The 27,377-nt window shown below is 60.6% G+C and overlaps 1 protein-coding gene across 5 annotated transcripts in view; it reads left to right on the forward strand.

Annotated features, from left to right (window-relative positions):
* The window catches only part of ABR (ABR activator of RhoGEF and GTPase), a 172,122-nt gene that overhangs the window by 133,338 nt on the left and 11,407 nt on the right, over positions 1–27,377 (forward strand). For 4 of the 5 annotated variants that reach the window (XM_037162856.2, XM_037162859.2, XM_037162857.2 and 1 more), the window contains 2 exons: positions 1,854–1,951; positions 2,332–2,463. In XM_037162856.2, the coding sequence (XP_037018751.2) occupies positions 1,854–1,951; positions 2,332–2,463 (230 nt within the window). Of the gene's footprint in view, positions 1–1,853; positions 1,952–2,331; positions 2,464–17,087; positions 17,500–27,377 lie in introns of those variants that run through there. The other variant, XM_037162860.2, reaches the window with a different exon arrangement.

Here is a 27,377-nt window from a genome sequence, read left to right on the forward strand (position 1 = left end):
GTGGGAGGCATCGCCCAGGAATATTTCTGGTCAGTAAGCTCCGCGGAGCTGTCCCACCCACCTGAGTCGGCGGCTGGGCCGGGCGCCTCCCAGCTCCACGATGCCCGGGTGTCTCACCCTTCCTCCTCTTTCTGCTCCGTGTCGGCCAGGATGGGCCCGAGTGGCGGTTAAACATGGGTGAGCTGCTCCGAAATCCCTCCTTCTGTCCAGCCTGTCTTCTTCCCTCCGACTGGCTCGGATGTTCATTCTGACTTGCAGGGTTGGGACCTGGGAGTGGTGTTCAGAGTGGCTTCCTGTCCTGGTGACCTCACTACAGCTGCGTGGTCAGGCCGAGGGTGCGGGCACCATGATCACTCCGTTGTGCAGATGAAAGCCATCAGACAAGAGAGGCTGGGGGTTTGAGCAGAGCTCAGATTTGAACCCAGACAATCTGACTCCTAAGCCTCCCCTCTTTCCCCATGCACCAGCCCTTGGTCCCTGACGGAGGGTTTACATTAAATCAATAAATGGAGATGGGCCTGCCTGCCCCTCCGTCTCCCGGCCGCCCAGACCTGTATCGGATCTGGAAGAGCCTGGGTGCTTTGGACCTTTGGTGTTGTTCACCTTTAATCTGCACCCACATTCTCGTGTGCCCCGATACGCAGTTCTCTCTGCCCTGTGTCACAGCCCGCTAGAGGCAACTTGGGGGCAGCTGCATCTCCATTCTCGTGGAAGACACCCCGGCTGGCCAACTCCAGGGCCTAAGTTGTATGTCCGCCCTCTGACCTCTGCCCTTTGCCCCTTGATTTGTGCTGCAGAGGGTTGGCTGTAGTGCCCCAAAGCCACCCCCCCGCAACATGCACTTTACCCTGGAAAACAACCTTGGTAGTTCCCGTTGTGGCGAGAAGGAGGCTGCCGGGGTCCCAGCCACAGAGGGAACGTGCGGATTTGTGAAGGGCCTAGGGCCTGGTTGGCTAGGTCTCAGGGCAGATGGGAGATAACTTTCAGCCTTAAAGGTCATGATTCAAAATGAACACACTGGGGAAAGTGGCCCCTAACCCCAGTCCCAGCTTCCCACTATGTGGTTACCTGAAGCACTGAGGGGGTGGTAAGAGCTCCATTCCTTGACCCCACTTGGGGCTGGCCGAGAGGAGAGGAGCCAGGAGCCCTGGGTTTCTGATCCTGTGTGACATTAAGGGCTTTTGTCTCTCTGTGACTCAGTTTTCTCATCTGGAAAATGGGGAGAAACTACTAGCTGTCTAGTAGGGCTTGTCTGCCATGTGCACCCCCAGCTCTTAGTACCCAGGATACTTTGGCTAACAACGCCAGGCTTCTGCCTGTGTGGCACTGACACAGTGAAGGGGGAGGGGAGACAAGAAAGAGAAAAGCCGACTTCAGTGGACCTTGAATGCTGTGCAGAAAACAACACCAAATGGAGTTGTTGGGACGGGGCGGCACTTTTGACCGTCTCAGTGGCCAGGGTTCTGCCCCCAGAGGCCAGCTGCCCTCCAGAGACTCCCACCTCAAATGCTAGAGATACCCTGCGGAGGGTCCCGGGGTCAGTGGGGGAGGTGGGCGGGGGTGTCTCCTCGGTCAGCGTGGCCAGTGGAGACGTGGCGTGAGGCCTCAGTGGTGAGGAGGCAAAGATCAGGGATGAAGGGACAGCGAGGGCCCTCACAGGGACAGCTGGGCACCTTCAGGGAGGAGGCAGCGTGGCCAGAGGCTGGCGCAGGAGACAGGGAGGCCGCGCCATCTCCGGGGAGTGCTGAGGGCGTGCGGAGGCCAGACTCCGAGGGCGGCCCCCTCAGGGTGCTAGGAGGGCCGGGACCCCTTTTCCTTGGGCCTCACCCGGTGTGTCTGCCTGCCCCCCGCAGACCTGTACTGTACCCTGGAGGTGGACTCCTTCGGCTATTTTGTCAGCAAAGCCAAAACCAGGGTGTTTCGGGACACGACAGAGCCCAAGTGGGATGAGGTGAGTAGGGGGGGCTGTCCCCAAGGGACCCCTGAGCTTGTCACCAACCGTCCCACCCCCTCCCTGTGCTCATCATGTCCTGCTAGCTGGGGTGGCCAGGCCAGCTCTGCCCCTCTCACCCCTCTGTCCTCACCCCTGCTCCTTTGACTCCTGATCCTGTGTTTGTGTCCCGACACGGGGTCCCAGCCCGGGCCCCAGACTCCCCTTCATCAGTGCTCCAGAGGCCTGTAGAGCTCCAGGAGGTGAGCGCGCTGCCCCATGCCTCGGGACAGGGTCCTGTGGGCCCTTCTCCCCTGCTTCTCAGCCTTGCGAAGTGGGACCCCCACCTGCCGGGGTCCACACCTCCTGAGGTTCAGGCCCCTTGTTCCGTCTTTCCTCAGGAGTTCGAGATTGAGCTGGAGGGCTCTCAGTCCCTGAGGATCCTGTGCTACGAGAAGTGCTACGATAAGACCAAGGTCAACAAGGACAACAACGAGATCGTGGACAAGATCATGGGCAAAGGGCAGATCCAGGTGAGGGCCCTCGTGCGGCCAGGGCACCAAGGCAGGGCTCGGGGAGCTGCCAGGCGGTGGTGCCACTTCGGAAGGCATCTTTGTCACTTGTCTTTGTGGTCAAGATGCTTGGCCTTCTGTGACTTGGGCTCAAAGCTGGTTTGAGAAAAGCTCCCCTGTGTGGTGGTTCTCCCTGCTGGAGGTGACGTCCTGTTCTAGCCCCAGACAGCCGTGTACGCCTGGCTCCTCCGGCTTCCGCAGCTGGCTCAGGTGGCTCGTCCACACTCCTGCAGGATGGACTGGGGGATGTCAGCTCCCTTTGTTTGCACTTCCTGACTTCAGTCTGTGGGTGGCCTTTCCGGGAGCACCGGGTCGAGGGCTCGGAGGCTGGCTCTGTGCGTGCCGTGTGGTGAGCAGGGTCCGCTGCAGGAGGTGGGAGGCCCCCACCAGCCACTGGACGGGCTGAGGGTCTGCTGGCCTGCTGAGGGCGTCTCTGACTTGTCACTGGGGCTGCTGGTCCTTACTTCCCTGTCCGTGGCTTTCACGGGCTGACCATCGGCTCTGTGGGTATCGGCAGGAGCAGGTACCGGGTCGATTCGGAGTGTACCTGCCTCGGCTGTGTTTCTTGGTGCTCTGTTCGTGTATGTGGGGAGAGAGTCCTTGTTTGCAGCCTGTGCCTCTGGAGATTCTTCCAGTTTTGAAGGTGATGCTGTTCACTCACCTGTGAAGAGGGTGCAAACGGGCAGGCGTGAAGCCATCCGCATTGCACTGCCACCTCGTGTGGCCTCACGCTTTTGACACAGGGTGGCCTGGTTTGAGGGCAGATTCTGTGACCGTGACACCGAGGGGAACAGTGACTGGCGTGCCCTGGGCCTGAGCCACAGGCGTGGGTGCTCTGGGCTTGTTAATGGTCACATCAGACAGGATCTGGGCGCAGGGAGCTGAAAGGCTTCTTTTTTTTGCAGGAAGCATTTGTTCTCTGATGCTTTGTTGAGGCTTTAGTTTGGGATCTGGCTCCTGGCTACGTGTTCTTGTAGCGTTGCCCCTTGGGGACCTGCGTGGGCAGCCTGCTCCCCCAATCTGTCTCAGGCTCTAGTGTTTGAAGGGGGATGGCTCCATTTGGTGGGGCCTGGCCATCTGCCTCATGTCACCCCAAGTTCCTGAGCACATCTTTTCCTGACACTGTGGGACCTGTGCCCCAGTCTTCAGCACTGTCTCCAGGGAGATGGCGTTGCCAGGCAACCATAAGTCAGTCCTTCATTATTTTACTCATTATTTAGGAAATGGGGGCCGAAGAGCGAAATCTCTCTAAATTCAGCCCTGGGAACCCACTTCCTGCAGGGGTAAGGAGTGGGGGGGTTCCATCTCCACACTCGTGGGCTGGCAGGAGTGATAGGCAGGCAGGCACGAGGGTCTGGGCTGGCCCGTCTGGCCCCAGGACACACCCAGCCAGGACACAGGATCAGCTGCCATGTGCCCCAGGCCTTGGGTGGCTGTGGGACAGAAGACTTAAAAAGAGCATCCAGCACTGCCACGTCCCCTGGGCCCTGGCCCCTCCAGAACCCAGACTCCAGGGCTCGATGGCGTCGCCCACCTGCACTTTGGCCCTACCGCCTCCTCCTCACTTCTGTCAGCAGCACCCGCCCCAGGGGAAATACCGTAAATCATTACATCTTGGAGACAGGAGCAGATGGAGGCCGTGGGGGGAGGGGAGAAGCCAGGTTATGTTTGGCAAAGCAGATAGAACAGTCTGCTAAGGAGAATGTTTCTGTGTTTAAGCTTCGAGGAATGTTAAATGCCTGCGAGTTGATATTAAAAGAAACACAAACCTTCCTGCTGCCAGCTGACCTGGGCCTGTGAGCCGCCAGTTCAGAGCTGGCGTCCCCTGGAGAGCTTTGAAGTCCCCCAGCGCTCCACCCCCCCACCCCCAGGTGCAGCCTTGGTGCAGCTCAGCCACGGCCACGGAGCCTTCTTCCCTTCTTCCTGGCCTTCCCATGAACTGGGGAGGGGGAGGGGTGGGCTCACCAGGGCTGTGCTGTGCCTTGTAAAGTGCTGATCACCCGTGACTGTCCTCAGAGACAGCCCGGATGACCAGACAGCGGAGAGGGCCTGCACCCAGCCCTTCCCACTTGACCTGGCCCCACAGAGCCCTGGGACAGCCTGTTCCCACAGCCCGCTGCCACCTCCTTTCCTGTCACGTGTCCAGGGAAGGGGATCTAGCAATTTGTTCTGCTCCCCTTCAGCAGGCGCCGTGGATGCAGCTGAAGGTGGCCTTGCAGCAGGGCCAAGTCCGTGGGGGCGTTCAGGTGGCCTGAAGACACGGCAGGGGGAAGGCCTACCCTTGCTGCCTTCCTTCCCTGCCTCTTTGCAAGCCCCTCTGGCTCAGCCTCCAGAGAACATCCAGTGGCCTTATTTCCCAAGCTGCAGGCATTTGTCCCCGTATGAGTCCCCCTCCCCGAGTTTGTTTAATAGGCAGTGGGGCCAGGGCACCTGGAACTGGAGCAGTGGGCTGGTGGGGGCCGGAGGGGGGGCAGCACTTAGTGACTGGCAGTGCTAATTACCAGCATTATCTTGTGACCCTTGCAACGGGTCTGCAAGGAGAATGACGGCTGTATCCTCCCCATTTTACAGATGAGGACACTAAGACCCGGGTGTGTCTTCTGAGAGTGCACAGGGAGGGCCGCGCTCTCTCCTTTTGTGCCATGTCCCTGTGTCCCAGGCCTTCACCTGGGAACCTCCCAGCCTGGGTGAGTGCCCTGGCCTCACCAGCAGCCTGGCAGGGTAGTCGGGGTGGTACGTCCCCTGCCCCCCCAGTGCCCTGCTTTATGGCATAAGGTGAGCCTCAGGCTTCTTCTGCCCGGAGAACTCTTACCTCTGGGCAGGGAACATTTCTGTTCCATGCACCTGGAGGGAAGCGTGTATGAAAAACAGCCAGGGGGCGGGGCTTTCCTGTGCCAGTGCCGTGTGCCCCGTGCAGCTGGCGGCTCCCAGTGGTGTAGGGGCGTGGTCTCAGGGAATTAACTGCCAGATTGGAAGACAAGGACATCGACATATTTCAAGCCACTAAAGAACACAGCAAAACAGCAGTAACGATGGTGATCACATACATCAGAGAGCTGACTGAGCCCACACTGGGCTGATGCTCACAGCACCGTCTCCGGGGACCATCAGAGGGCCTTGTGCGGTAGGAAAGTCATCACAGTTTCACGGATGAGAAACCTGAGACCTGAAGGATGAAGTAACCTGTCTAAGGCCAGGCAGCCACGCGGGCAGGGCAGCCAGGGCTGGAGGCAGGCCCGGACCAGACCCAGGCCTGGCCTCTGCTGCTGCCCGCTCCGGCCCCCCCCACGCCCGTGTGTCGTGAGAGGAAGCCTGTGCCAGGGGGGGTCAAAGAAGGAAAGAGCCTCCTGGGCTGGAGCGAGGGAGGCTTCCAGGAGGAGGTGGAGCAAGAGGGATTTGAGAGCACTGGGTTTTTTAAATTCCAAAAGAAATGTTTATATTGGAGAGAAGATGGAGTAATCATAGATTGACCTGAAACATAATCACCAACCATCCTGCTCCCACTCCTCTGAAACGGCCGTTTTGTTTTGTGCCTTCTCCGCTCCTTGAGCATGCAAGATTTTATAGAGTTTTAATCACATGGTATATTTTGTATTTTTCCTATTTTCATATATCATCATAAACCCCCTTTTTTCAAGGGCTGTATGTATGTAGTCTTTATGATTACTTTCTGTGTTACAATGTCAAAAGTACTTCATACGCTTTATCAGAGTCGTTTTCCACAGTGACCAGCCCGTGAATTGCTTGTTTTGAGTCTTTGTTTTTCTGGCGAGGTGGCAGCCCCTGGCTCAGCAGAAGGGGGCAGGTGGGCGTCCGGGAACAGGGAGGCAGGAACAGCACAGGGGTGTCCCGGGGAATTCAGGAGCCTGCCTGCCCTGAGCGGGAGAGCTTGTGAGCAAGAAAGTAAGGGGGAGAGTGAAGGATGACTAAATAAAAGAAGAGGGTTTTAGGCGAGAAGGAATCCTAGGGGATGTTCAATCCCATCTTGTTTTTTTGAGGAGAAGAAAACAGGCCAGAAAGGGGGGTGACGTGGCCACCGTCACATGACACCAGCTCCGAATTCGGGACCCAGCCAGGTGGTCACACCTGGTCAGCTGCCTAGCAGATGAGTGCGTGAAAACACTCCTAGAGGGGGCGGGGCAGACTTGGAGGCAGTCTGTGGCCATGGGGGGTTTGTCCTTCCTCGCTACTAATTTAGTGCAACATGCATTTCTCCCCCGGGCTCAGGAGTCCTTCCTTTCTCCCCTAGACCTAAGGGCCTGTGCCTCGGTTCTTTATCCAGGCCACGCCCCTCACCCCCGACTGTCCGCCGCCTCCTCCCTGCCCCACCCCTGCCTGGCCCTGGAACAGCTCGGGTGGAAGGCGCCCCCTCCCTCCTCCTTGCCTCCCAGTTTCCCTGGGGAACTGCTGTGTATTTATCCCAGTCTATTTCCAACCACTGCTTCTCCAGGTTCCAGATGTGCTGTTCCCAGCAGGGACCTACCCACTGGCTGATTAGCATATTCCCAGGATCTAGCCCTTGTTGGCTGGCTGGGCCAGAGGGGAGAGCTCTTCCCAGGGACCTCACCGCTCAGGTCCTGCCACCAACGCCTAAGAGTACCTAAGCCAGAAGAGTCTCTCTAGGTTCCTGCTCCGTCATTCCTGGCTCAGCCACAGCCTGAGGTGTCCCCCTCGGCTCTATTCCCTGCCCTCGTCCCCAGAGTGGGAGGTACCTTCTCTTTCCTAGGAGCCTTCCAGGGGCAGCCCCCCCTGCATAGGAGTACTCAAGACCCCGGAGTGGGAGAGGCAGGGTTTCAGGCCTGCAAGGAAGTCCCAGCTGTCCCTGCTCCGGGATGGGAGCGCACCTTCACCCTGTCACCAAGTCCAGGCCTGACGGAAGCTTGCCATTCTCGACCTGGCCACTTGGAAGCGTGGAGGGGTCAGAGCTATTAGAAATGAAACTCTGGCTACTGGGAGTGTCCACAGGGCCCAGGTCGGCAAATCTGAACATCTAGACCCTCTGCCTTTGTTTTTCAGTTGTGGTGAGGCGTGCATGCCAGCAAGTTCACCGTCTTAGTGATGTCTGGGTGTACAGTCAGGGTCCTCAGGCACACGCAGGCTGTCCTGGGACCGCCACTGCCGTTCGTCTCAGGACGTCCTCCTCGTCCCCAGCTGACATGCAGCCCCTGAAACGGCTCCCCGCCCCTCGGGCAGCCGCCACCCCACCTCCTGTCTCTGTGGGTCCGACCACTCCAGGGACCTCACAGAGGTGGGATCACACAGTACATGTGCGTGACCGGCTATGTCACTTCACATAGTGTCTTTAAGGTTCCTCCGTGTGGCATGCGTCAGAATTTCCTTCCTTTTTAAGGCTGAGTAACATTGTATGTGTCTACCACATTCCATTTGCTTATTCATCTGTCATAGACGTTGGGGGCATTTCCACCTTTGACTTTCTTTGAGAGAAGGAGCCTGGTCCCTGAGGATGGAGATTTCAGGACCTTCTCTCCAGACCTTGGGGTGTCCTCCCTTCCCCCCAACCCCAGTTGCTCCCCTCTCCCCAGTCAGTACGAGCGAGCAGGGCCCCGTGGCCCCAGAGCACACTGGTCACCGTTCACTTCTGGGTGTGGGAAAGAATCCGCCCCCCATGCATCTGAGCCCTTGGCCTTTCTTCCTCAGCTCCCTTGTCCGCCCTCCCCCCAGTCCCTGTTTGGGTGTCATGAGCATGGGGTCTGGGTCCCCGGCACTGGGAAGATCGCTGAGCTGAGGGGCCTCAGTTTCCGCCTCTGTTGAATGGGGCTAATTGTCACTGCTCTGCCTTCGTCACCCGCTCGTCGTGAGGCTCAAAGGACGGAAGGCAGCTCAGAGAGCCAGTCGGGGCGGTGGAGCGGTGGCGCGCCCACCCGTGTGTCGCTCCCTTGTGGGTCCTCTTCTGCTGTGGAGCATATGGTGGCAGTAAAGGAAACAGAAAAGAATCCCAGCCGTTCGGCCGATGTCGACGCGGCTTTGAGGCAGGTCTGGGGCTGAGTCCGGCTTTCTCCATTCACTCCTGAGGATGGGCGACCCCTCCAAGCCTCAGTTTCCTCGCCTGTGAAACGGTTGTGATGAGTGCTGACACGAAAGTCCGCGCAGCCCAGTGCGCAGGGCCTGGCCCAGTCAGCGCAGCCTTTTGACCATTTTCTGATTTCCGCCGGAGTTCTGGGGGCAGCTTGTCCAGCAGCTCCACCCCAAAGGCTGTTACCTGCGAGTGACTGGTTAGGTCACGTCTTTTTTTATGCAGATGGAATCAAACAGCTTTGTTGAACTGACATCAGAGTGGACAGGGAGGTCAAGGTTAGGGCCCTCGTTGCCTGCCTGCCTGCCTGCCTGCCTGGGTTTTCCTGCCTTGACCCCCGGGACTAAGCAGCTCTGGGCTTGCCTCCTTGGAGCATCGCTCAGCTGGGCGCAGCTCGGTGCAAGCAGTCCTAGCGCAGAGCCGGAGGGGCTGAAACACAGCATTGTTGCCGAGAGCTGCTGCTGGCCTTGGTCACTCTGCAGAGTAGGAAGCCCATAGTGAGGGGGGTCAGGAGCCTGCCCGGGCTGCAGTCGATGGCTCCCCAACTCTAGGTCCCTCCCTCTGGCCCCTGAGGGGTCTGCTATCCCTGTTTGAGGGCCAAGCGTGACAGCTTTACTGCCCCAGGAGCCAAAGCCCTGGGGTGTTGGCCTGCTTGACCCAAAGCCCCTTCCAGTTCTGGTCCAGCACTGGTACCAGAGGTGCTTGGTCCCTCCCCTGGTGGAATGATGGGCAGCAACATGGGTCCTTGATGTCGTCTCTCATGTGTCCTTTAGGGCATAATGACCCCAGCTGTCCCTGGCCCCCAGGAGTGGCCTGGTTTTGACCAGGGTGTGGGGGGCGGAGGGGGCAGCAGCTGTGAGAAAGCACTGGCTAACGCAGCTGGCCAGAAAGCTCTTCCATAACCCCCAGCCTGGCACCTCATGGCCCCAGGCAGCTCCCTGCCCAGGACACCAGATTGGCCGCGCTGGCCATGGCTTTCCAGCCTCTTCTCTGGAAGACGGACCCCTTCCCTCCCCCGACCTGGGCCAGATGTGCACGGCCAGGGGGAGCGTCTGCCTCTAGAGTTCAGGTTTACGTCCCTGCTGCTCTCGGCATGCCCGCGTGGGCCATTGTCACCACTGTGCAAGCCCAGGGACCCATGGAGAAGGGGGGGGCCATCACCAGGACTGGCCCCTCCCTGTCTCAGGCACCACCTCCTCCCAGGGGCCCAGTGACCGGAGCCATTGTCCTCCCGGGCCCCGCCCACCCCAGCTGTTTCAGACCATTCGTCCTCCTGCGCCCCACCTGCTGTCAGTCCTCAAGGCAGGTCTCCGTGCTGCCTCGGTTATACTCGGATGCAGGCAGCAGGATGGGGGAAAGCCAGGGGCAGGGTCCCTTGAGAGAGCCCCCCTGCTGTCCAGAGGCTTTCCCAAATTGGAGCAGGACCTCTCCTTGTCCCACTGAGCCACCTCTCCCAGGTATTCCCTGATTCAGGAAGCCTGGCCTTTGCTCACTGGGTTCCGGAGACAGGGAGCGTTCAGTATGAAGCACATGGAGGCTCGAGGCCCGCCTGTGCCTCCTGCCCCGTCTGGGAGTGCCGCCTTGGCGGGCAGGCAACCTTGTCGCCCGCACCCCGCCCACCTCTGAGGGTGGGTGGCAGGCTGCTCCGGGACCTTCAGCCCTGAGACTAGGGGGCCCCTCCAGTCCGGCAGATGACCCAGCTTTGGTCCCAGCTCCACCGAGTTACAGCAGGGTGGCCTGAAGCATCCTCCTTAGGTGCCTGCGTGTTACATGAGTCCACACGGGACAGCACCTGGCATACAGCACACGTTCGGTGTGCCCTTCCTCCCTGCAGGGGGGCTGCAATGTCATCCTCCTAGAAATCAAAAAACAACTGGTCCCTGAGGATGTCCCACTCAGGACTTTTTTTTCTTCTCCAAAACCTTTGAGGAAAGGACTCAGCAGAGGAATTGCCAGGGACCCCCCTGACTGAGGGCTGAGGCTGAATGTGGATTCCGGGGGTGGGGGGTGCTTTAGCTGGGGCCTGCCAACGCCTTGCTATGGGGGCCAGGCTGCAGGGCCTGCCGGGGCCCCTCACTGGTAGCCCAGCCTTTGCTGTAGCCCTGACGGGTGTGGACAGTGGTAGCACTTGGAGAGGGTCTAACCCCCAGGGGCTGGGATGGGTACAGCCTGACCGTGACCTTGGAGATTTAAGAGCTGAGCTGCTCTAGCTCTGAGGCCAAGGTGACTGAGAAGACACCTGCCTGACTGACTAGATGACATGAGTGTCTTCCCATTATAAGGCTGCCGAGGGGAACTCGCACCAGTGAAGCCGAGGCCCAGAGTTTTCCCAAAGCAGAGAGAGAAGTAGAGTAACATGGGAGTTTCACCCAGGAAGTTTCCTTTAGAAAGCCCCTGAGCTTCCCGGCCTCCACACCTGCTCCACCCTGAGGCAGAGCCAGCCCCAGTGGCCGTGGTCAGGGGAAACAGCCGTTCTCGTGGGGACTGTCCATCAGGACTGCTCGCAGCCCATCCCCTCGATAGGAGGGTCAGGGGCTTCAGGTTCTGCCTGCAGAGCTTCGGGACCACTGGGAGGGACCTGAAGCACCCCAAGGCAGGGGGTGGTGGGCGGAGGAGGTGTGGGCAGATAGGTTCCATATCCCTCCCTCAGCCGGGGACCTCATTCTCTGCTTTTATCTGATTGGGAGGCAGGGAGACTTTGGCATTAGATTTCACTTGGGAAGAAAGGTGAGGAGTATTCTTTTCTATTAAAAAAAAAAAAGATGACTCTTGATCTGGTACCAGCTCCTGTTTTGACAGATGTGGAAACTGAGCCCAGAGAGAGAAAGTGGCTGCTGAGTCCCCAGTGACCAGGCAGGACTCGTGGCCGGGTTCCCTGGCGGCCAGGAGCTTTCCGCTCTTTCCCTGGAGCTTCCAGTTGAGTGGGGAAGTGACCTAGTAATGGAGACAGAGAAGGCAGCACGGGGCTCTGTGGGCCTTTCAAACCCTCCTGCCTGGGGCTGTGTCTTCCACCCCCAGCCTATGCTTCAGCGCCCCCTTCACTTCAGCCTCTGGCTGTGCTGGGAGACCCCGCCACACCCCGGCCTCCCTGCAGGGAGCGGCAGGCCAGCAGCCAGAGCGCCCTGGGCTTTGGTCTGGCCCTAGTTGTGTCCATGAGTCGTGTCCAGAAGGAATGGATGGACATGCGGTGGGTGGGCTGTGCCCACTGTGCTCCTGGGTGGGTTTGTTTTACATAAGCAAGCTGTTCCCAAAGGCTCGGATGGGTTTTCCATCCTACTGCATGACCAGCGTGCCGTGAGAATCGCTAGGGCTGCCAGGGACATGCCTCAAGACAGCTCCTCTGCAGTGTGCGGGCTCTGGAGCAGTTGCAGCTCTGCAGCCCGTCTAGAGCCTCCCGGCGCCTGAGAGACGCCCGTGGGGCTGGGGCAAGCAGAGTGGAGAGGGCGCCAGTGTGGGGAGCAGCCATGCTCTGCCCTGAGCTGTGAGTCCGGGAGGCCTGTGGGGCGGGAGGAGGGTCTCGGCACACCTCGGCAGGCTGTGTCTGGGCTGTGGAGCAACCAGCTTCTCCTTTTTGCTGCCCCTGTCCTGACACCATGCACACCTTGAACCTGGGGTCCACCTTGGAGCCTGCTCCCCAGCCCCACCCTGGGCATCCATGTAAGACCACCAGTAGTCACTTATCTACAGAGTTGAGATTCCAGAGCTTAGAGAACCTCATCTCCACACACAGCTGTTTAGCTGCAGAGTCCAGACGCGGGGAGTTCAGGCCGGGCTACCAAAGAGACCCTCATCACTGATAGTCACCTCCTTGGAGCGGAGGATCAGTGGGGAGGCAGCCAGGGCTCCATTTGACTGAGTTAGATGGTGGCCTGTTCAAGGTCCTCCCCACCTGGCAGTAGTGGGGGGGGGTCTATTCAGCGAAGGATGGAGGAATGAAAAGATGAGTGAAAACGTCGTTTCAAGGCTCAGCACTGCTGTAGGTTGCTCAGTGACGCTGAGCAAGGTTCCTGCCCTCCGGCCTAATGCAGGCCTTGAACCCGGCAGATTCTCGGGAGGCTGGATAGGGAGAAAAGCACAGAGGGGTCTTGTTTTACTTTCTCCTCCTTCGAGGGGCTCTGCCCATCCATGCACAGGTCCGGACTAGCTTGGGCACAGAGCAGGGTGCAAACACGCGTTGGGGACGCAGGGGTCACAGAGCCAGTCACCTGTGAAGGGGCTCTTCCACGCCTGTCTCCCCCAGTGCCCCTGGGACGTGCCACTCCCCCACCAGCTCGCACACCCTCTACCCTGCCCCACCCTGTCCCACGTTGCCCCCCAGCCCTGCTCCCTTGGGGCCTGCTCCACGCTGTTCCCAGGGACTGGGAAGGAACGTGTTTGGCGGACCCTGACCACGGCCCTCCCAGGCCTCGCCCTCGGTACCCCAGCCTTGGCTCCCAGCTCCAGCACCCGGGCTCTCTAGGCGGCCTGTCGGGGCCCTCCCTTGCCCCCTCACTCCAGACCGTCCTCACTGGGCAGCCTGTGGCCTTGGCCTACCTGGTCACTCCGAAACCCCTTTTCCTGTCTCAGTGTTGTTATTTGATTGAGAACAGGGACAGAGAACCAGGGTTCTGGCCTGAGCTGAGGGGAGATGAAAGTATTCCACTGGGGAAAAGGAGGTCACTCCCGGGAAGTGGCAGCAGCGTCCCAAAGTTCTGAGAAAGAGCCTTCTTCCTGTGTTCACACCCCAGAGGATCTGCCAGGAAGCTGTCCCTGCCCCCAGCTGCGACCAAGGCAGCACCGGTGGCAACCCCTGCCTCTCCCGCCCACGCATCTCAGGTCCTCACTGACCTTTTTCTCCTCCGTTGTGCTGCCGCTCATCTCTGTAGCCTGATTTTACCTCAGTCATAGGTGTGCGGGGTGGCTGGTCCTGGGTGTAGCCCAGGGTCCCGCCCTGCATCTCCTTAGGGTCCGCCCCTCTCCTGCCCCTGGCAGAGAGCCTGGGGAGGGGATGAGAGACGCCTGAACAGTCTACGGGGAATGTTTTTAATTCCAAAGACCGTGACATCTGTGCGTGTGAGCCTTACCACCCAGGCTCTGTTTATCCCGGCGGGGGCCCTCGCATGTCCTCAGAGGCGGGTCCTGCCAGGTGTGGCTGGATGGAAGGGGGGGACAGAGGGGGAGGGGATGTGGTCACTTCCTGGGTGGCCGGGTCAGCCTGAGCCTAACCCATTCAGCAAAGACGAGGACGGGTCCATGGTCAGGTGGAGGGACCAGAACTCAGACGGCTGCTTTTGAGGAGTTTGATGGGAATGTTTGTCTTGCACCCACTGCCCCGTGGCCTCTGCTCCCAGACCAAGGGTTCCAGGAAGGACTGAGTCAGGCTTGGGGAAGAGAAGGCAAATCTGTGCGGCCCCCCAGAAGAGCCCCCGAGGGAGGAAGGGAAAGACGAGCAGCTCAAGGGAACAGCCTCCTAACAGCTACCCATCTGCTAAGGCGCTTATGTCACCATGGAGACTAGCTGGCCGTCTTTCATCCAATCAGAACTGGCTTTACCCAGACAAGTGTTGAGCCTGGGGTTCCTAAGACAGACAAGCCTAGAGCTTTGGGAACAGGATCTATTCTGTCCCCCTTCTCCCACACCTGCGGATGGGGGGCACAGCATTCCCCCAAACTGCATCCTGGGAAATGTGACCCAGACAGAGGGAAGAGGCCTTAGAAAGCCAGCAAGGCGCCGGTTTTGAAGTTAACCGGTCGGCGGTGCCAAGCGCTGACCGTGTGTCTGCAGCAGGTGAGCGTGGTCAGCAGTTATAATGGCACCTTACCAGCCAGTTACACAACCAGCAGTTGCGCACTGGCCGAGGGGTGCAGAGTGAAGCCGGGGTGGCGGCCTTCCTCCACAGCAGTTCGGACCACACCAACACCCCCCACTCCTGCAGGAAGCCTTCCCTAATTCCCTGGGGCTAGAAATTTCTCTTTCTCCAGACTTTCATGGCACTTTATTTGTGCTGTTCTTGCAACATAAGGCTAGATTTGCTTTATATGTATTTTTATTTGTCTATTTTTAGAGAGGGGGAAAGGGAGATAGAGAGTAAGAGAAGTCTCTCACATGCACCCCGACTGGGGACCGAACCCACAACCCAGGCATGTGCCCTGACGGGGAATCAAACCGGTGCCCTTTAATTTTTGGGGGTGACACCCAACCATCTGAGCCACACGGGTCAGGGCAAACCTGGATTTCTTGAGGGCAAAGGCAGTGCTTTGTCCATCTGAGTGTGACGCAGGGCAGGTGCGCACTTAAAATGTGCCCAGGGCATGGATGCCTTCCGTTGAGAGGAATTTAAGCCCACAACTCCTCTCCCCTCTTGGGCTGCCAGCTTTGTCATGTGCAGGCCTCCGATTCAGCCCTGGGCTCCCTCAGCCTCTGCCCTGGGGCCAGGCACACGGGCCTCCAGCCGAGGCGTCTCGAGTGACACGAGTGAGATGGGGAAACGATTGCAGGGGTGCGCAGAGCCTTTCTGGGGGAAATGGGTTTTGTGGCCGCGGGGGTGAGGGTGCGGACGGGGCTGGAGAAGGACTGTCTTCGGAGGCGGCGCCCATGCGGCCTGGGAGAGGCAGGCGAGGATGGGTCAGGAAGAATGGCCCAGGCCTCAGCTGGGCAGGGGACACAGGTGTGTCGCCACCTCTGTGGGTCTCTTCCCCTCGCCCTTGAGGTGCTGGAAAAGCTGTCTGGCTCAGCCTCGTTTATTGGCAGTGGCTTTGGGCAACCTCAGCTCAGGTATGAGGAGGCTCTGTATAGCCTTGGCCGCCCAGGCCTGTCTACACTGTGCAGAAGGCAGTGTGGACTGTGGGCCCTGAAGGAGTTGGCCCGGCCTGGATGCTCTGCTGGCACACCCAGAGCCCAGCAGGGCTGGGGGACCTCGCCCCCCACGGGCAGAGGCAGTGTGGGACCAGATGCTGCCTCACTGGATGCCACAGTGGTGCGGGCAGAAGCTCGGTCATCGGCCAGACCTCCGCTCACGGCCTGGCCTGGCCTTGGGCATGTTGCTCAACCTCCCAGGGTCCTTCTTTTTCTCAGGTGGGAGGCGGGAATGCCAGCACTGACTTAATAATGGGGGGGACGCACACCGAGTGAGTTAACCCGTGTGCGGGTTCAGGATGGCGACCGTCGTACAGTAAACCCAGGAAAAGGTGGCTCTTGCTGCAATCAGTTCTCAGCTATTTGCAGGGAAGACACCCCTGTCTGGGAAAGCATGGGGGCTCTGATGGTAAACCCCAAGCCCTGTGTGCTGGTTGAGACCCAGCAGGAGTGTTCCAGAGGCCACGGCTGGTTCTGTGCTCCGACCCATCTGCCCCAGGGTCAGCCAAGAGATGTCCTGAACTCAGCTTTTTTGCTGAATCCAAAGGACCAGCCACACTTCGGTGAGGCCCTGTGGTTGTGAGCACCCAGTGCTTTGGAGACAACCTGGCACACCCAACTGTGGCTGCGTGGCCTCAGGGGAGACCTTTACCTCCCTGAGCCCCAATCTCATCAGTTCGTAAACGGGGACCATAATACCACCATCACAAAAGTTGTGAGACTTAAATGCAGTCGGGTACTTCATAGCTGTTTGCGTGGGACCCAGCTCATGGCTGGCACTATGAAAACACTGGTGTCCTTCCCACGCCATGCCTCGCTCTGCATGGTGTCACATCCCAGACGCCTCTGGGTTTGTGTGCCCTAGTCATTTGGGGTTCGGGCCTCTCTTTTCTCCGGAAAACTTGTATTGGAGGTGTTTCCAGTGTTCCAGTTTGTATCATTACCTTGCAAAAGGACTCACTTCTCACTCTGGTTAAAACATTCACCAAATCGATGGTCAAAACCAAGTTGGTGCATCTCTGGCCCCCCAGGCACCCAGCACGGACTAAGCACCGGGTGGCCCCTTTGCCAGCCAGCATCCTCTGCCCCCGGCAGCACAGGCCTTTCTCAGGCTTTTCTGGTGAGGTGTGCAGGGCACATTAAAGGTGGTCGTGTGGGGGGCACCTCTTCTTGCTGGGCACCGGTGACCAGTGTCACCCTTGGCTTTTTGCTCCTGTCCCAGGAGAGGGCCCACAGTGGCTGATTCCTTCTGGGGCTGCCCCACTGGGCACCTTCCTTATTCTTTACATTCTGTACACGAGGTCTGATGGCTGGTCTGTGCTTGTCCGGCCCATCTTGGAGTTGGCGTTGAGGGAGCTGCCTTGGGGCAGAGTCGGGGTTTGGGACGCAGAGCTCCAGGGCAGTGCAGACCCTGTTCCAGGAGGAGGGCAGCCGTTGGTGGCCAAACGCAGCTCCTGCCCCAGGGTTCAGCCTGGTGGTGAAGGGGTTAACCTGGGACCTAGAGGGGAAGGGACTGGATTGTGTTTAGCTGCTTGTCAAACTTTATTTAGTAGGGGCTGGAGGGAGAAAGGCAGAGTCCGTGAGGAGGAGCTCCAGCCTGCCAGGAGTTAAAACCCAGAGGTTGGGATTTTTTGGAGGGGGCAGCCTCCGTGCCTCTGAGTCACTTCCTTCAGTGGAGGCGGGGACCTCCCCGAGCTGCTCCGCTGGCCGTCAGTGGTGCCTGCACGCACTCAGGCGCCGGGCAGGGACCAGCAGGCAAGGAGAGGGCCCCAGCCGAGGGACTCCACCAGCGCCTGTCTCCGGGAGGAGGGTTGAGAGGGGAGGAGAAAGCAGAGCCTCGCACCATGCGCTTCCCAGCCCAGCTCCAGTAGCTGCCCGCCGGCGGGCTGAGCGCACTGTAAACTCCCTCTCTGCGGCGGTGCTCCCGCGTCCTGGAGCCGTTGGGGCCAACAGCTGGGCCGCCGGCATGACCGACGTCCTGCCTCAGCCTGACTGTAGCCTGCAGGCGGTGTGCGAGCCCCTGGAGCGCTGCTGCCTGGACCAGCTGGAGGAGCCCGGGAGCAAGCGGCCCCCCAACACAGGCGCCCGGCTCTGGGGCCGGGTGCGCAGCAAGCTGCTCCGCCAAAAGGTGCTGGTGGGGGGCCCGAGGGAGCGAGGGGGTGCTTAGAGGGTCTGAGGGAGGCCGGGGGCTGCCGGCCACTCTGCCCCCTCCTCATGGAGCTCCATCCCAGCTCCTGCCTGACTGGAGCCCTGGGACAGAGCTGGGGTCTGCTTTTAGGTCTGCTCTAGTGGCCTTAATTGGATGATTAATGCTGGTTGCTGCCCCCACCGCTGACCCCAGCTGCTTTCTCTGCATCTGTCCCTGTCTCAGGAAAAGGGGGTTGTCTCCTGTGGGAGTGCATTGCCTGGTTTGAGTCCTGGCCAGGGGCAGGAATATGAACAGACTAGGCAAGGGGCTCCAGGGTATCAGGGGCCCCCCACAGTGTTCAGCCAAGACCCAACCCCCCTGTACCCAGTGGACATTACTGGCCGCCCTTTGCTGAGGGGCGCTGACAATGGCACCTCCGCACTGTCAGCCATGCGAGGTCTTTTTGTATGGGATGGGGCCTCACCCGCCACCAGGGAGGATGGGGGAGTGTGGTGGGGAGGCAGAGGGGTGCGGAGTCAGGGGTCTGTTGGCTGCCTCTTCGGGGACCCCCAGCTGACAGCTGGCCCGCTGCCAGCTGGGCACCAGGCAACTCAGTCAGTGGGCCAGGAGTTTCCTGACCCAGCGGGCAGCACAGACCAAGCTGTGGCAGGGAACACTGCCCTTGCCGCCTGCCGCCCCAGACCTGGGTGGGGATTACAGTCTGAGATAGAAGTTGACTGTCCTGCAGCTGGGCAGGCAGCCTCGGGGCTGGCTCTGCGCCCTGGCGTCAGGCGTCCAGGGAAGAGCCAGGCCCAGGGCCCAGCACGCAGTGAGTACTTGGTAACTGCAGACCGAACGGACTGCCTGAGCTGGCGGCCAGCGCCGTGCCCTTCAAGGTGGTGATAAGGGAGGCTGGGGCTAATCTGTGTGGCTAATGGTTCTTGCAAGCCCTCCTGGGGCTCAGAAGGGGACCCTTCCCACAGGTCCTCACTGCCAGCCAGCAGAGAGGCTCCTGGCACCTGCCAGGAGGACGTGATCTTGGGCCCTTGGCTCCTGGTCTAGTTTCATCCCCTGCCAGTGGGGCTTAGTTGACCTCCTAGAGGTGACATCAGTCCTGGAAAGTGCTGGGCAGGGCAGCAACTTGAGCTGTCCTGCACTGGCCGCTGTGTCACCTTCAGCCTCTCTGGGGACCAAGCCAGCAGAACCCTGCTGGCCTCAGCCGCTACCAGAGCCCCCATGTGCTGAGGCAGCTGTCTGTGCCCAGCAGCACGGAGCCGTCCCCCCGGCACCCCCTCTCCCCTCTCCCTGCTGAGGCCAGCAGACACCGGCCCAAAGCTTCTTGCCAATCCCACAAGTGGAGGCTGGCAAGAAACCGACCCAGCAGGCTCCTGGCCTGTTGCCAGCTAAACAGAGCCCTTCTGGTTTACCTGCACCTTTGGGGAGGCACCTGGCAGGTAGGGGGCAACTTACAAACCCTAAAATCCCAGACTTCCCTAGACTTAATTTTTTCCCTGTGTATTTGTGCCTGGCAGAGCCAAGAAGCTGCTTCAGGGATTCTTCAGCGGGCCTTGCCCCTGGAGGTGTCCGGTGGCCCCATGTCCCGTGGTGCTCTCTGGGCAGGAGGCGGGGGCCAGGCAGGTGCTGGGCGGAGGGGCTGATTGGTGTCAGTGCGTGCAGCCGCAGGGATGCTGTGTGGCCAGTGATTCAGTCTCCCAGCCCCTGCTGTGTGACAAAGTAGGTCAGTGTAACGGACACAGGGTCTGCACCACGGGTGACAGAGGGGCATTCATTCACCCTGTGTGCCCGCCTCCCTGTGTCCGCACTGGTGGGTGAGCGGGCCTTCCTGTGGAGCCAGGCCCACCGCCTACCTCCTTCCTCCTCGTAGCCACATTAGCTTTTTGTAGAGCAACAGGTTCCCCGCCACCGGAAAGGGGGCCGAGGTCAGGTAGCAGCTTATGTGGGTGGGGGAAGGGCGCCAGGTACTGCCCAGCCTGGCAGGAGGGGTTTCCTCGTTAACCTTGCCCTAAGGATTTGATGCTGTGGATGCCTGAGATGCCTGTGGCCCCCCTGCTCTCACGTAACCGAAGATTCATTCATTAAAGGCTGGACGAGGGTGTGACTCATCTGGGGACACTGCTGGGGCGGGAGCATCGGTTCGGTCGGAAACGTCTCAGGATTGACCTGTAGGGCCCACGGCCCACAGCGGCTGCAGCTGCTGGAGGAGGGGAGGAGGGGCCACTCATGGGCTCTCCTTTGGGTGCCAGGAGGCTGTGGTTGGGGTTGTTCTTATCCCCGAAGAGAGTCCTGGGGCTGAAGCCTCGCCCTGGCCTCCGACTTGGCAGTTGGTTTGTTGTACAAGCACTTAGCCGAGCAGACACGTGGCATCTGGGTTTGCGGGTTCTACCAGTCTTCTCGTGTTTTCACCTTGCGTTTCTACTTCCCTCGTTCTTTTCTTTCTTTCTTTTCTTTGCTCCAAATCACACTCAAGGAGACCAAGCTCAGTGCTCATCCTTCTTCCTGTGCTGTCTGCTTCTAGATCCTTAGGTTGCACTTTGGACAGAGTGAGGCTGAAAGACATCTCACCCCCCACCCCCTGAAGTGTCCACAGGTTTTAGTGGGGTCACTCGTGGGAGCCTTAGAAACCTAGAAGGGCCCAGTGAGGCCAGGCCAGAAATACTTGTCTGGGGGCTGTGTGTGTGTGGCGGGGACTGTAGGCCCCCCTGTTGCCTTGCAGCCAAGCCATGGCCACCGAGGCCTGGCCACATACTGGCCGGCAGCGGGGAGGCAGGCAGAACCGGCAGGGTCTGGGGGGTGGCGGGGAGTTGAAGTTGGTTCCTGATGACCTTGTCTCTGCTCTGAGGGCTCCCAAGTGGGTCTGAGAATTCCATGCCTCCAAGGAGCTTCTGTCCAGAAGCCGGAGGCCGGCAAGGCACACTGAGGGGTTTGCCGCTGAGCCCTAGTGAGTTCTCTGCTCGGTGATGGGGTTTGCTCCCCCCGGCTGCTAAGGGAGGGTCAGAGGTGTTACCCGAGGAAGGACAGGGTAAGGGGCCACCTTTGGGCCACTTGTCCAGGGCCCCTTAGGCTTGAGGAAGGGTCCCTTTCCTCACCATCTTGATTGATTGCCACCACAGGACAGCTCCTGGACCCCCAGGGTCTGTTGTTTAAACAGACGGTTCTTCCCAACGGTAGTAGCAGTTCTGCAAACCAAGTGTACACCACCACGGTGCACTCAGCCAGTTGCTGGCTGTGGAGGGTTCGAGGTGCTGGGGTATAAGACAGAGACAATGTCTTGAGCTTGTTTACTTTATTTCACGGTCCAGTTCTGGGCATCAAGGAAGATCTTGAAACCGTGTGCAGCAGACGTCCATCTTGCCCTGGCAGCCCGCTGCTCGGCCCTGACCCCTCCCCCCGGCCCCACCTGTCTGCACCTTGTTTGCTGAAGGGAAGGGGTCTGCCTCTGGTGTGATCCCTCAGGAGCAGGAGAGGGACGGGGTGCCTCCCCCAGGCCTGGAGAACCTCTCTGCCTGCTTGTGTCTGCCAGGGCCGCCATGTGGGCTGGGGCTGTGACTGGGTCGGCTGGAGGCCTAGGGGGGTGGAGTGACCTCCCGACATTCCCGCAGACACTGTGGTTCTCACGGCGCTTGCCCCGCCCCCCAGGGGGAGAGGACCTCATTCCTGGGGTCACGTGGCGTCCTCCTGAGCCCAGGGCTCCCGCTGCCCCACTGAGCCGGCTCTCGAGAGGGCTGTGTGAGTCCACAGAGCAGGAGTCCTTGACGCCGAGCATTTGACAGCATCTGACGAAGGGCGTGGACCCCCCACCCAGACGCAGAGCCACCCGGGCACACACACTGTGTGATGCCTCAGAGAGGGCCACAGGCCCCAAGGTGGGAGGCGCCTTGCTCGCTCTAAGTGGACTTGGCAAGGTGCTGTTTCTTGGTACCTGGGGAGGTTAGAGAAGGCACTGGCCCTCCCCAGTGTCTCCGATCCACAGAGGTGGCTTGGCTGGTCGGCTGTGCTGGGCTTGGTGCCCCGGCTTTGGGATGGCCCGGGACCAGGGGAGCTGAACCTGCTGACCAAGGGGCTCCTGAAAGGCCGGGGCTGCCCGAGCCCAGGGTTGCGGGAGTATCCAGAGGCAGTGAGCCCCAGGAGGGCAGACATTTTAGAAAGAGCGCAGAAACTTCTTCAAGTGCTAGTTTGGGGAGCCGCCAGGCACTGGTAAGGCCCCCAGAAGGGCCCGGCCCTCTGCTGAGTGGCCTTGCTGGCTGCCCTGTTGTTAGGGGCTAGTCAGCAGGTGCCAGATGGGCTTGCTTCTCTCTGCCCAATCGTGCTGGGTACAGGAGGGAGGGGGTCTGTGTTCCGACAGCTCCCCAGCCCCCAGAGGAACATATGTTCCCACACCTGCCTGCCGGGGCCCCTGGAGAGAGCCAGAGTCAGCCCTGGGTCAGGAGATCCCAGTGAGCCACGGACTAAGGCTCCACTGTCCTCAGTCCCCAGGTTGGGCCCCAGGGAGGTGGGAAGCAGCCACGGGGGCTGCCCTTTGAGATTCCTCAGCAGAGAGGCTGCAAGGGCCCCGCAGCCCTGCAGTGATTTCCCTCGTCCTGCTTCGTCTGAGTGGGGCTCGTCCTGAGTCTGCAGTCTTGGCTCGACTGTGACCCTGGGCAGCCCTTCCCCTCGCGGGTGCCCTGGCACCAGCACACAGGAGGAGGCGCACGGGGCGATCCCCTAGATCCAGTTCACATGACGGTTTTGGCCATGTCTCCAGATTCCTGTTCCTAAGCCTTCACCACTTGACACGCTGGGAAAGTCTGGGTGGGAGAGGCCATGGGGCTGCCCCTGGGCCACCGCCAGCCATTCACTGAGCACGGGAGGGGGGAGGGGAGCGGGGATGCAGGCCCACTGGACCCCAGTCCTGAGAGAGCCCTGGAGGGAAGACACTGGGTTCTCCACCCCGCACGTTCCAGTCATGGTCGTGGTCCCTGACCATTGACGGGGCGCCTTCAGGGTGCTGGCCACTGGGGCCGGGGGGGGGGGGAGGAGCCAGGCAGGAGGCCCTGTTCTCATGGGACTTCCTGCCTGTAGGCGGTGTCAGGCGATAAATAAGGTGATTTCAGGCTACCCGAGTGCTGTACAGAAAATTAAACTGGATAACGGATTAGAGAGGAATGGGGTGGGAGAAGCCTTGCTTAGAGAATTTTGAAGTAAGATTTAAGTGACAGGAAGGATTCCCGAACGATCCAGGACAGCGTGTGTGTTCCAGGCCAAGGAACCGGCCGGGCACAAAGCCTCCAACTGGGGCGCCCGTGGCATGTTCAGAGGTGGACAGAGGCTGCGCGGGAAGTGTAGGTCACCTCGGGCGGAGTGGGCCGTGGCCAGACTGTGCAGGGCCTCGCGGTCCAGCACGAGGAGTTCGGTTTTTAGTCCAAGTGCGGCGGGAATTCCCCAGAGAGTTTCACCCAGTGTTTGTGATGCCAACGTGCTTTGGGCACAGGCTGAGTGCGCAGCGGGCATCATTCTTAGCTCTGATGTGAAGAAGGTGGTAACCTATGAGGTGCTATTATTATTAGCCATTCATTTTACATATGGGGAAACTGAGGCTCGGAGAGTGACAGAGGAGGCCACACGAGTGGCTTGGGAGAGAGCCCGGCGCCCAGACCCAGCAGCCACTGTCCCAGCAGCCATCGCACGAGGAGGAGCCCCGAGCCTGCTGAGGGCCTGTGGCTGTGTCTCAGCTGTGCCCCGTCCGGGTGGACATGGAACCCATTGGGGTCGGAGCTGTCTGCCCTGCAGGGCGTGCTCCTGGAAGCGGGGACCCTGCCCGGCAGCCTTGTGGTGGGTGGTACCCAGCTGGCGTGCTGTGTGCAGAAATGCGCTGTTGTTTTGGTTGATGGCAAGTGAGCGTGAGGCTTGTGGCCTGTGGGGCCTGGGGCCTGCGGGGCCCGGGGCAGAACCCACTGGGAGGGCCTTCAGCGGGCACAGGCAGTGGGGTGCTGGTGCCTGTCATTCTTCCCGTACCCAATGGCCGCCCTGGCCAGAGAGGGAAGGATAAATTCAGCCGTAGAGGACTTCCATCATCCTTACCAAACACTCCAAGTTCAGAGGGAGGCCACTGAGCCCACGGTCATCCAAAGGGCCCTTGCCTTGTCCTAGCCATGGCAGGTAGCATGAAACTTCCCAGTTGGGACCTGAGGTGGCCTCCCACCTTGGACTCTGACCTCTAAAGCGGCCCCTTCCCATTGCAGAGAGGGCTGCTGGGGGCTGCCTCTGTGTTGCTTTGACCCTGACCAGTTCTTTTTCCCCAGTGACCCTGGCCTTGTTACTCTAGTGTCCCCAACATGTCCCTGAGCTGGGGTGGGGCAACTTCCTGGCTGTTGAGTTTGAGGCCTGGTTCTGGGGCGCAGTCTCCGGGCTTTGTGAGGCAGGGAGGGAGTGGCGGGTGGGCCCCAGGGCTCTGGGAGAATTGTGCTGGCCTTGGGGTCTCCCCGAGCAGCCCAGGTTTGCGTTCCGGCTACAGCTATGCCCGGCCCAAGGGCTAAAAGTGCGGCAGGCACAGAGCAGGCTGAGCCGCTGGAATGCAGAGCGCTGGGGAAGGCAGGTCACAGTGGGTGCTGTGAGGCTAACCTGGCTTCAATAAAAGCCTCATTCAGAGCCGCTAAACCCTTTCCATATGTGGGCCTCTGGGAACTTCAAAGTGCTGGGGAGGGGCTGGCAGGGAGGCAAGCCGAGGTGAAGTGGCCCCATCCCAGTGCCTCGCACCAGCCCCTCGGCTGGCTGGCCGGGGAGTGGGTGCCGGGCCTGCGGGCCCGGGGCTGGAGGGCACAGCCTGCTTGGCCCTGCAGGGAGGGCGGGCTGCTGGGAAAGTGGGTGAGTTCACAGAGCCTGACCCTGGTCTCCCCGACCCGGCCGCTGAGCTGCAAGCCAGGGGAGAGGCCCTGGCAGCCCTCCCACTCCACCCTGCCACGTTGACGGATCCTCCAGCACCCTCCCCACGAGGGGGGTGGGGCTCGGGCTCCTGGCAGCTCCTTGTTCCCCCGGTTGCCAGCCCCACCATGCCTCTCACGCCTGTGGTCTGTCCCAATGACAGGCTGGCTTTGGTGTCCCAAGGGGACCCGGCCCAGGGCATGTGAATGCACTTGGAGGAGGGCAGGGGAAAGCCGACCCAGGGCCGCCGCCACCGTGGCCACTGGCCTGGGAGCCACAGGAAACATGCCCCCAGGCAGATGAGACACCTGGCTCCAGGCCTGGTCACAGCCCAGCACTCCGCCTCTGGCAGACGTCCCCAGAAACACGGCCAGACAGCTCTGCCTTCCTGTTCAGCACCCTGCTCACCCCCTAGGGTGACAACTGGGGCACACTGAACTGAGCACCCTTATCGTTAACAAGCACTTAGTTTTTATCAGCCCCCAAAACAACCCTAGGTTTCCAGGGGTGTCCCCGCCACCACTCAGGGCAGGCCCAGGGTGCCAGCCCCCCTAGGCCCAAAGAGCCAAGGGGACAGCAGTGCTCGGCCTGGAGAGGGACAGGCAGTGGGACGGGGGCTGTGCTGGGGGCGGGCCTCTCGGGGCCTCTGGGCCTGGGCAGTGGAAACGATGCAGGGGCCCTGGCGGAAGGGGCGGAGCATCGAGGGACTGTGTGGGGGGCAGTCCTGGGACCCCTCGGCCCCCATCGCCCTGGGAGCCCCCGAGTTGCGTCCCAGAGCAGCACCCTGCTGGCTGCTCCGTGCCTGCGCCTCCCCTTCCCTGGGGACACGGCCCCTTCCGACACCGCTTGTCCCCACTGCCCGTGGACAGGGCCCCCGCAGGCCCCTCGTTGTGGACTGAAGTAACCCACGGGAGGGGGAGGGAAGGGGTGGTGGCAGGAATCACCAGACTTCAGCCACCACGTGGTCGGAGGCGCGTGGTGCCGTGGGGAAGACCTGACCACCGTCAGGAGGTCCCGGGTTTGAATGTGGGCTCTGTCACCCACTCTGGGGAGCGGGGTGGGGACCCCAGACTCTGATGCCTCGAAATCCCAGGCACGGTGTGGGGCAGGTGAGGGGGTAGAAGCACTGGGCTCACCTGCCCCAGGCTGGTGAGAAATGGGCTGGGAGGAGGGGGCTCCTGAGTCTGCCCCCCAGTGAAGGTGACGGCCACCGTGTGGTGACGGCCACCGTGTGGAGGCTGCGCGGCGTCCTCTCCGCCTGCCCAGGGGCCCTCGCAAGGCCTCTGGGGCGCTTCCTGTCCTGAACTTGAGGCCGCCGGGGCCCCACCCAGAAAGACGGCCTCCCCAACCCACGCATGGGACAGATTCTGCTTAGGTGACTCTCCTTTGGTGGGGAGGATGCGGGATTCCCAGCAGGAGCCCCGGATTTTGTCGCAGGGGACCTGGTGGTTCTCTCCTGGGCGAGGGCTTCTAAGGTCAGCTGCTTCCCCCCTGAGACTCTGACCGAGTCCCAACTCGAAGGCAGCTCAGCAGGGCCGAGCGGCGGCCAGCGGCTGCGTGTTCACCACTTTCTCCGGCGGCTTCTGTGATCTGTTTCTGTCTTCCGGGGTCCTGCCTGGGTCCCCCCTTCCTTGCCCTTTGTAACCCCCTCTACCTCCCTCCCTCAGGTGGTCTGACGTCCCCCAGGTGCCTGCTCTGCAGGGCCCGTGGATGGCGCCTGTGTGCTGGGACCGGAGGGGGAGCAGTCAGGTGCTCCCACCCACTGCCCCCCGGGGCTGGGGCTGGCCCTGGCCCCTCCGCCCCAGCACTAATCTAATCAGGAAATAGCAGCGTCCACATTTCCCAGGGGTTATAAATAGCCACAGCAACTCAGGCAGCATCATTTCTCTGGAAAATGTGCCATGTCCCTCTCTACTCTGCACCCTCCCTTCTCTGTATTTAAATGACATCCTGAAATAGATTTGGCTTCTGGAGACTGCTGGCCTCCTGGGAGACAGCTTCGTTGTTGGGGCGCCGAGGGGCTGGGCAGGCCTCCCTGAGTGGGCGCCAGGGCACACCTGTAGAGGGTCAGGCCTGGGCCTGTGGTGGGGCTCACAGTGAGACTCGAAAATGCCACCTTACCCAGACCTGGCCGCAGACAGGCTGGTGCAGGTAGAACGCCTGCAGATGGGGCCAGCAGGCTGCAGGGCGCAGGGTCTTAGGACAAGGGGCAGAGGGGAACCGGAGGTTCCTGAGGCCTGGGCTTACCCAGGAAGGCTTTTGGGAAGAAGCAAGGCCAGCACTGGGCCTTAGCATCAGGAGTTGCTTTTCCCATCTCCGATGCTCCCAGGACAACGTAGGGCTGCCGCTGCCAGGAAGCTGGAACAGAAGCGCTGGGGAGGGGAGTCACGGAGGGACTGTGCTGGAGGCGGCCTGGCAGCACCCAGGTCTGCCCTTGGTGCCTGATCACAGGCCGGGAGCCCTGATGTCTCCCTTCTAAACAAATCATGGCAGCGCCGTTGTTGCCAAGAGGGGCAGGCGCCAGGCCAGGCGCTTCCCATGTGCTCTTGCAGGTTTAGCAGAGCAGGTGAGTCAGAGACTTGAGTCTGTCCCCCAGCTCTCGCCTGGATGTGTGGTGCTGGGCCCGTGCCTCGTTTCTGTAAGCCTCCCTGTCCTCATCTGCAAAATGGGGGCAGCTGGGAGGGCTTACACCTGTGAGGCTTGTCCTGCTGATTAACTGAGAGGCTATAGATAAAGGGTCTGGTGCAGTGCCAAACTTTGGGGCGCTGATCGCAAGTCATCATCTGCTGTTAACTGCTCTCCCTGACGACCCTCCGGGGTGGGTACTTCCCTCGAGGAAACCGAGGCTGGAAGAGGCGAAGTGACTCGCCCCAGGGCACACAGTTGGGCGAAGAGGGAACATTTGGACCCAGATCAGTCCGACTCTCAGTCCTTGTACGTCCCCTGTCCTCCCCTCGGGC

This window comes from Artibeus jamaicensis, unplaced genomic scaffold (assembly GCF_021234435.1).
Source record: "Artibeus jamaicensis isolate MK-2021 breed Jamaican fruit bat unplaced genomic scaffold, CSHL_Jam_final contig_2790, whole genome shotgun sequence".
NCBI lineage: Eukaryota > Metazoa > Chordata > Mammalia > Chiroptera > Phyllostomidae > Artibeus > Artibeus jamaicensis.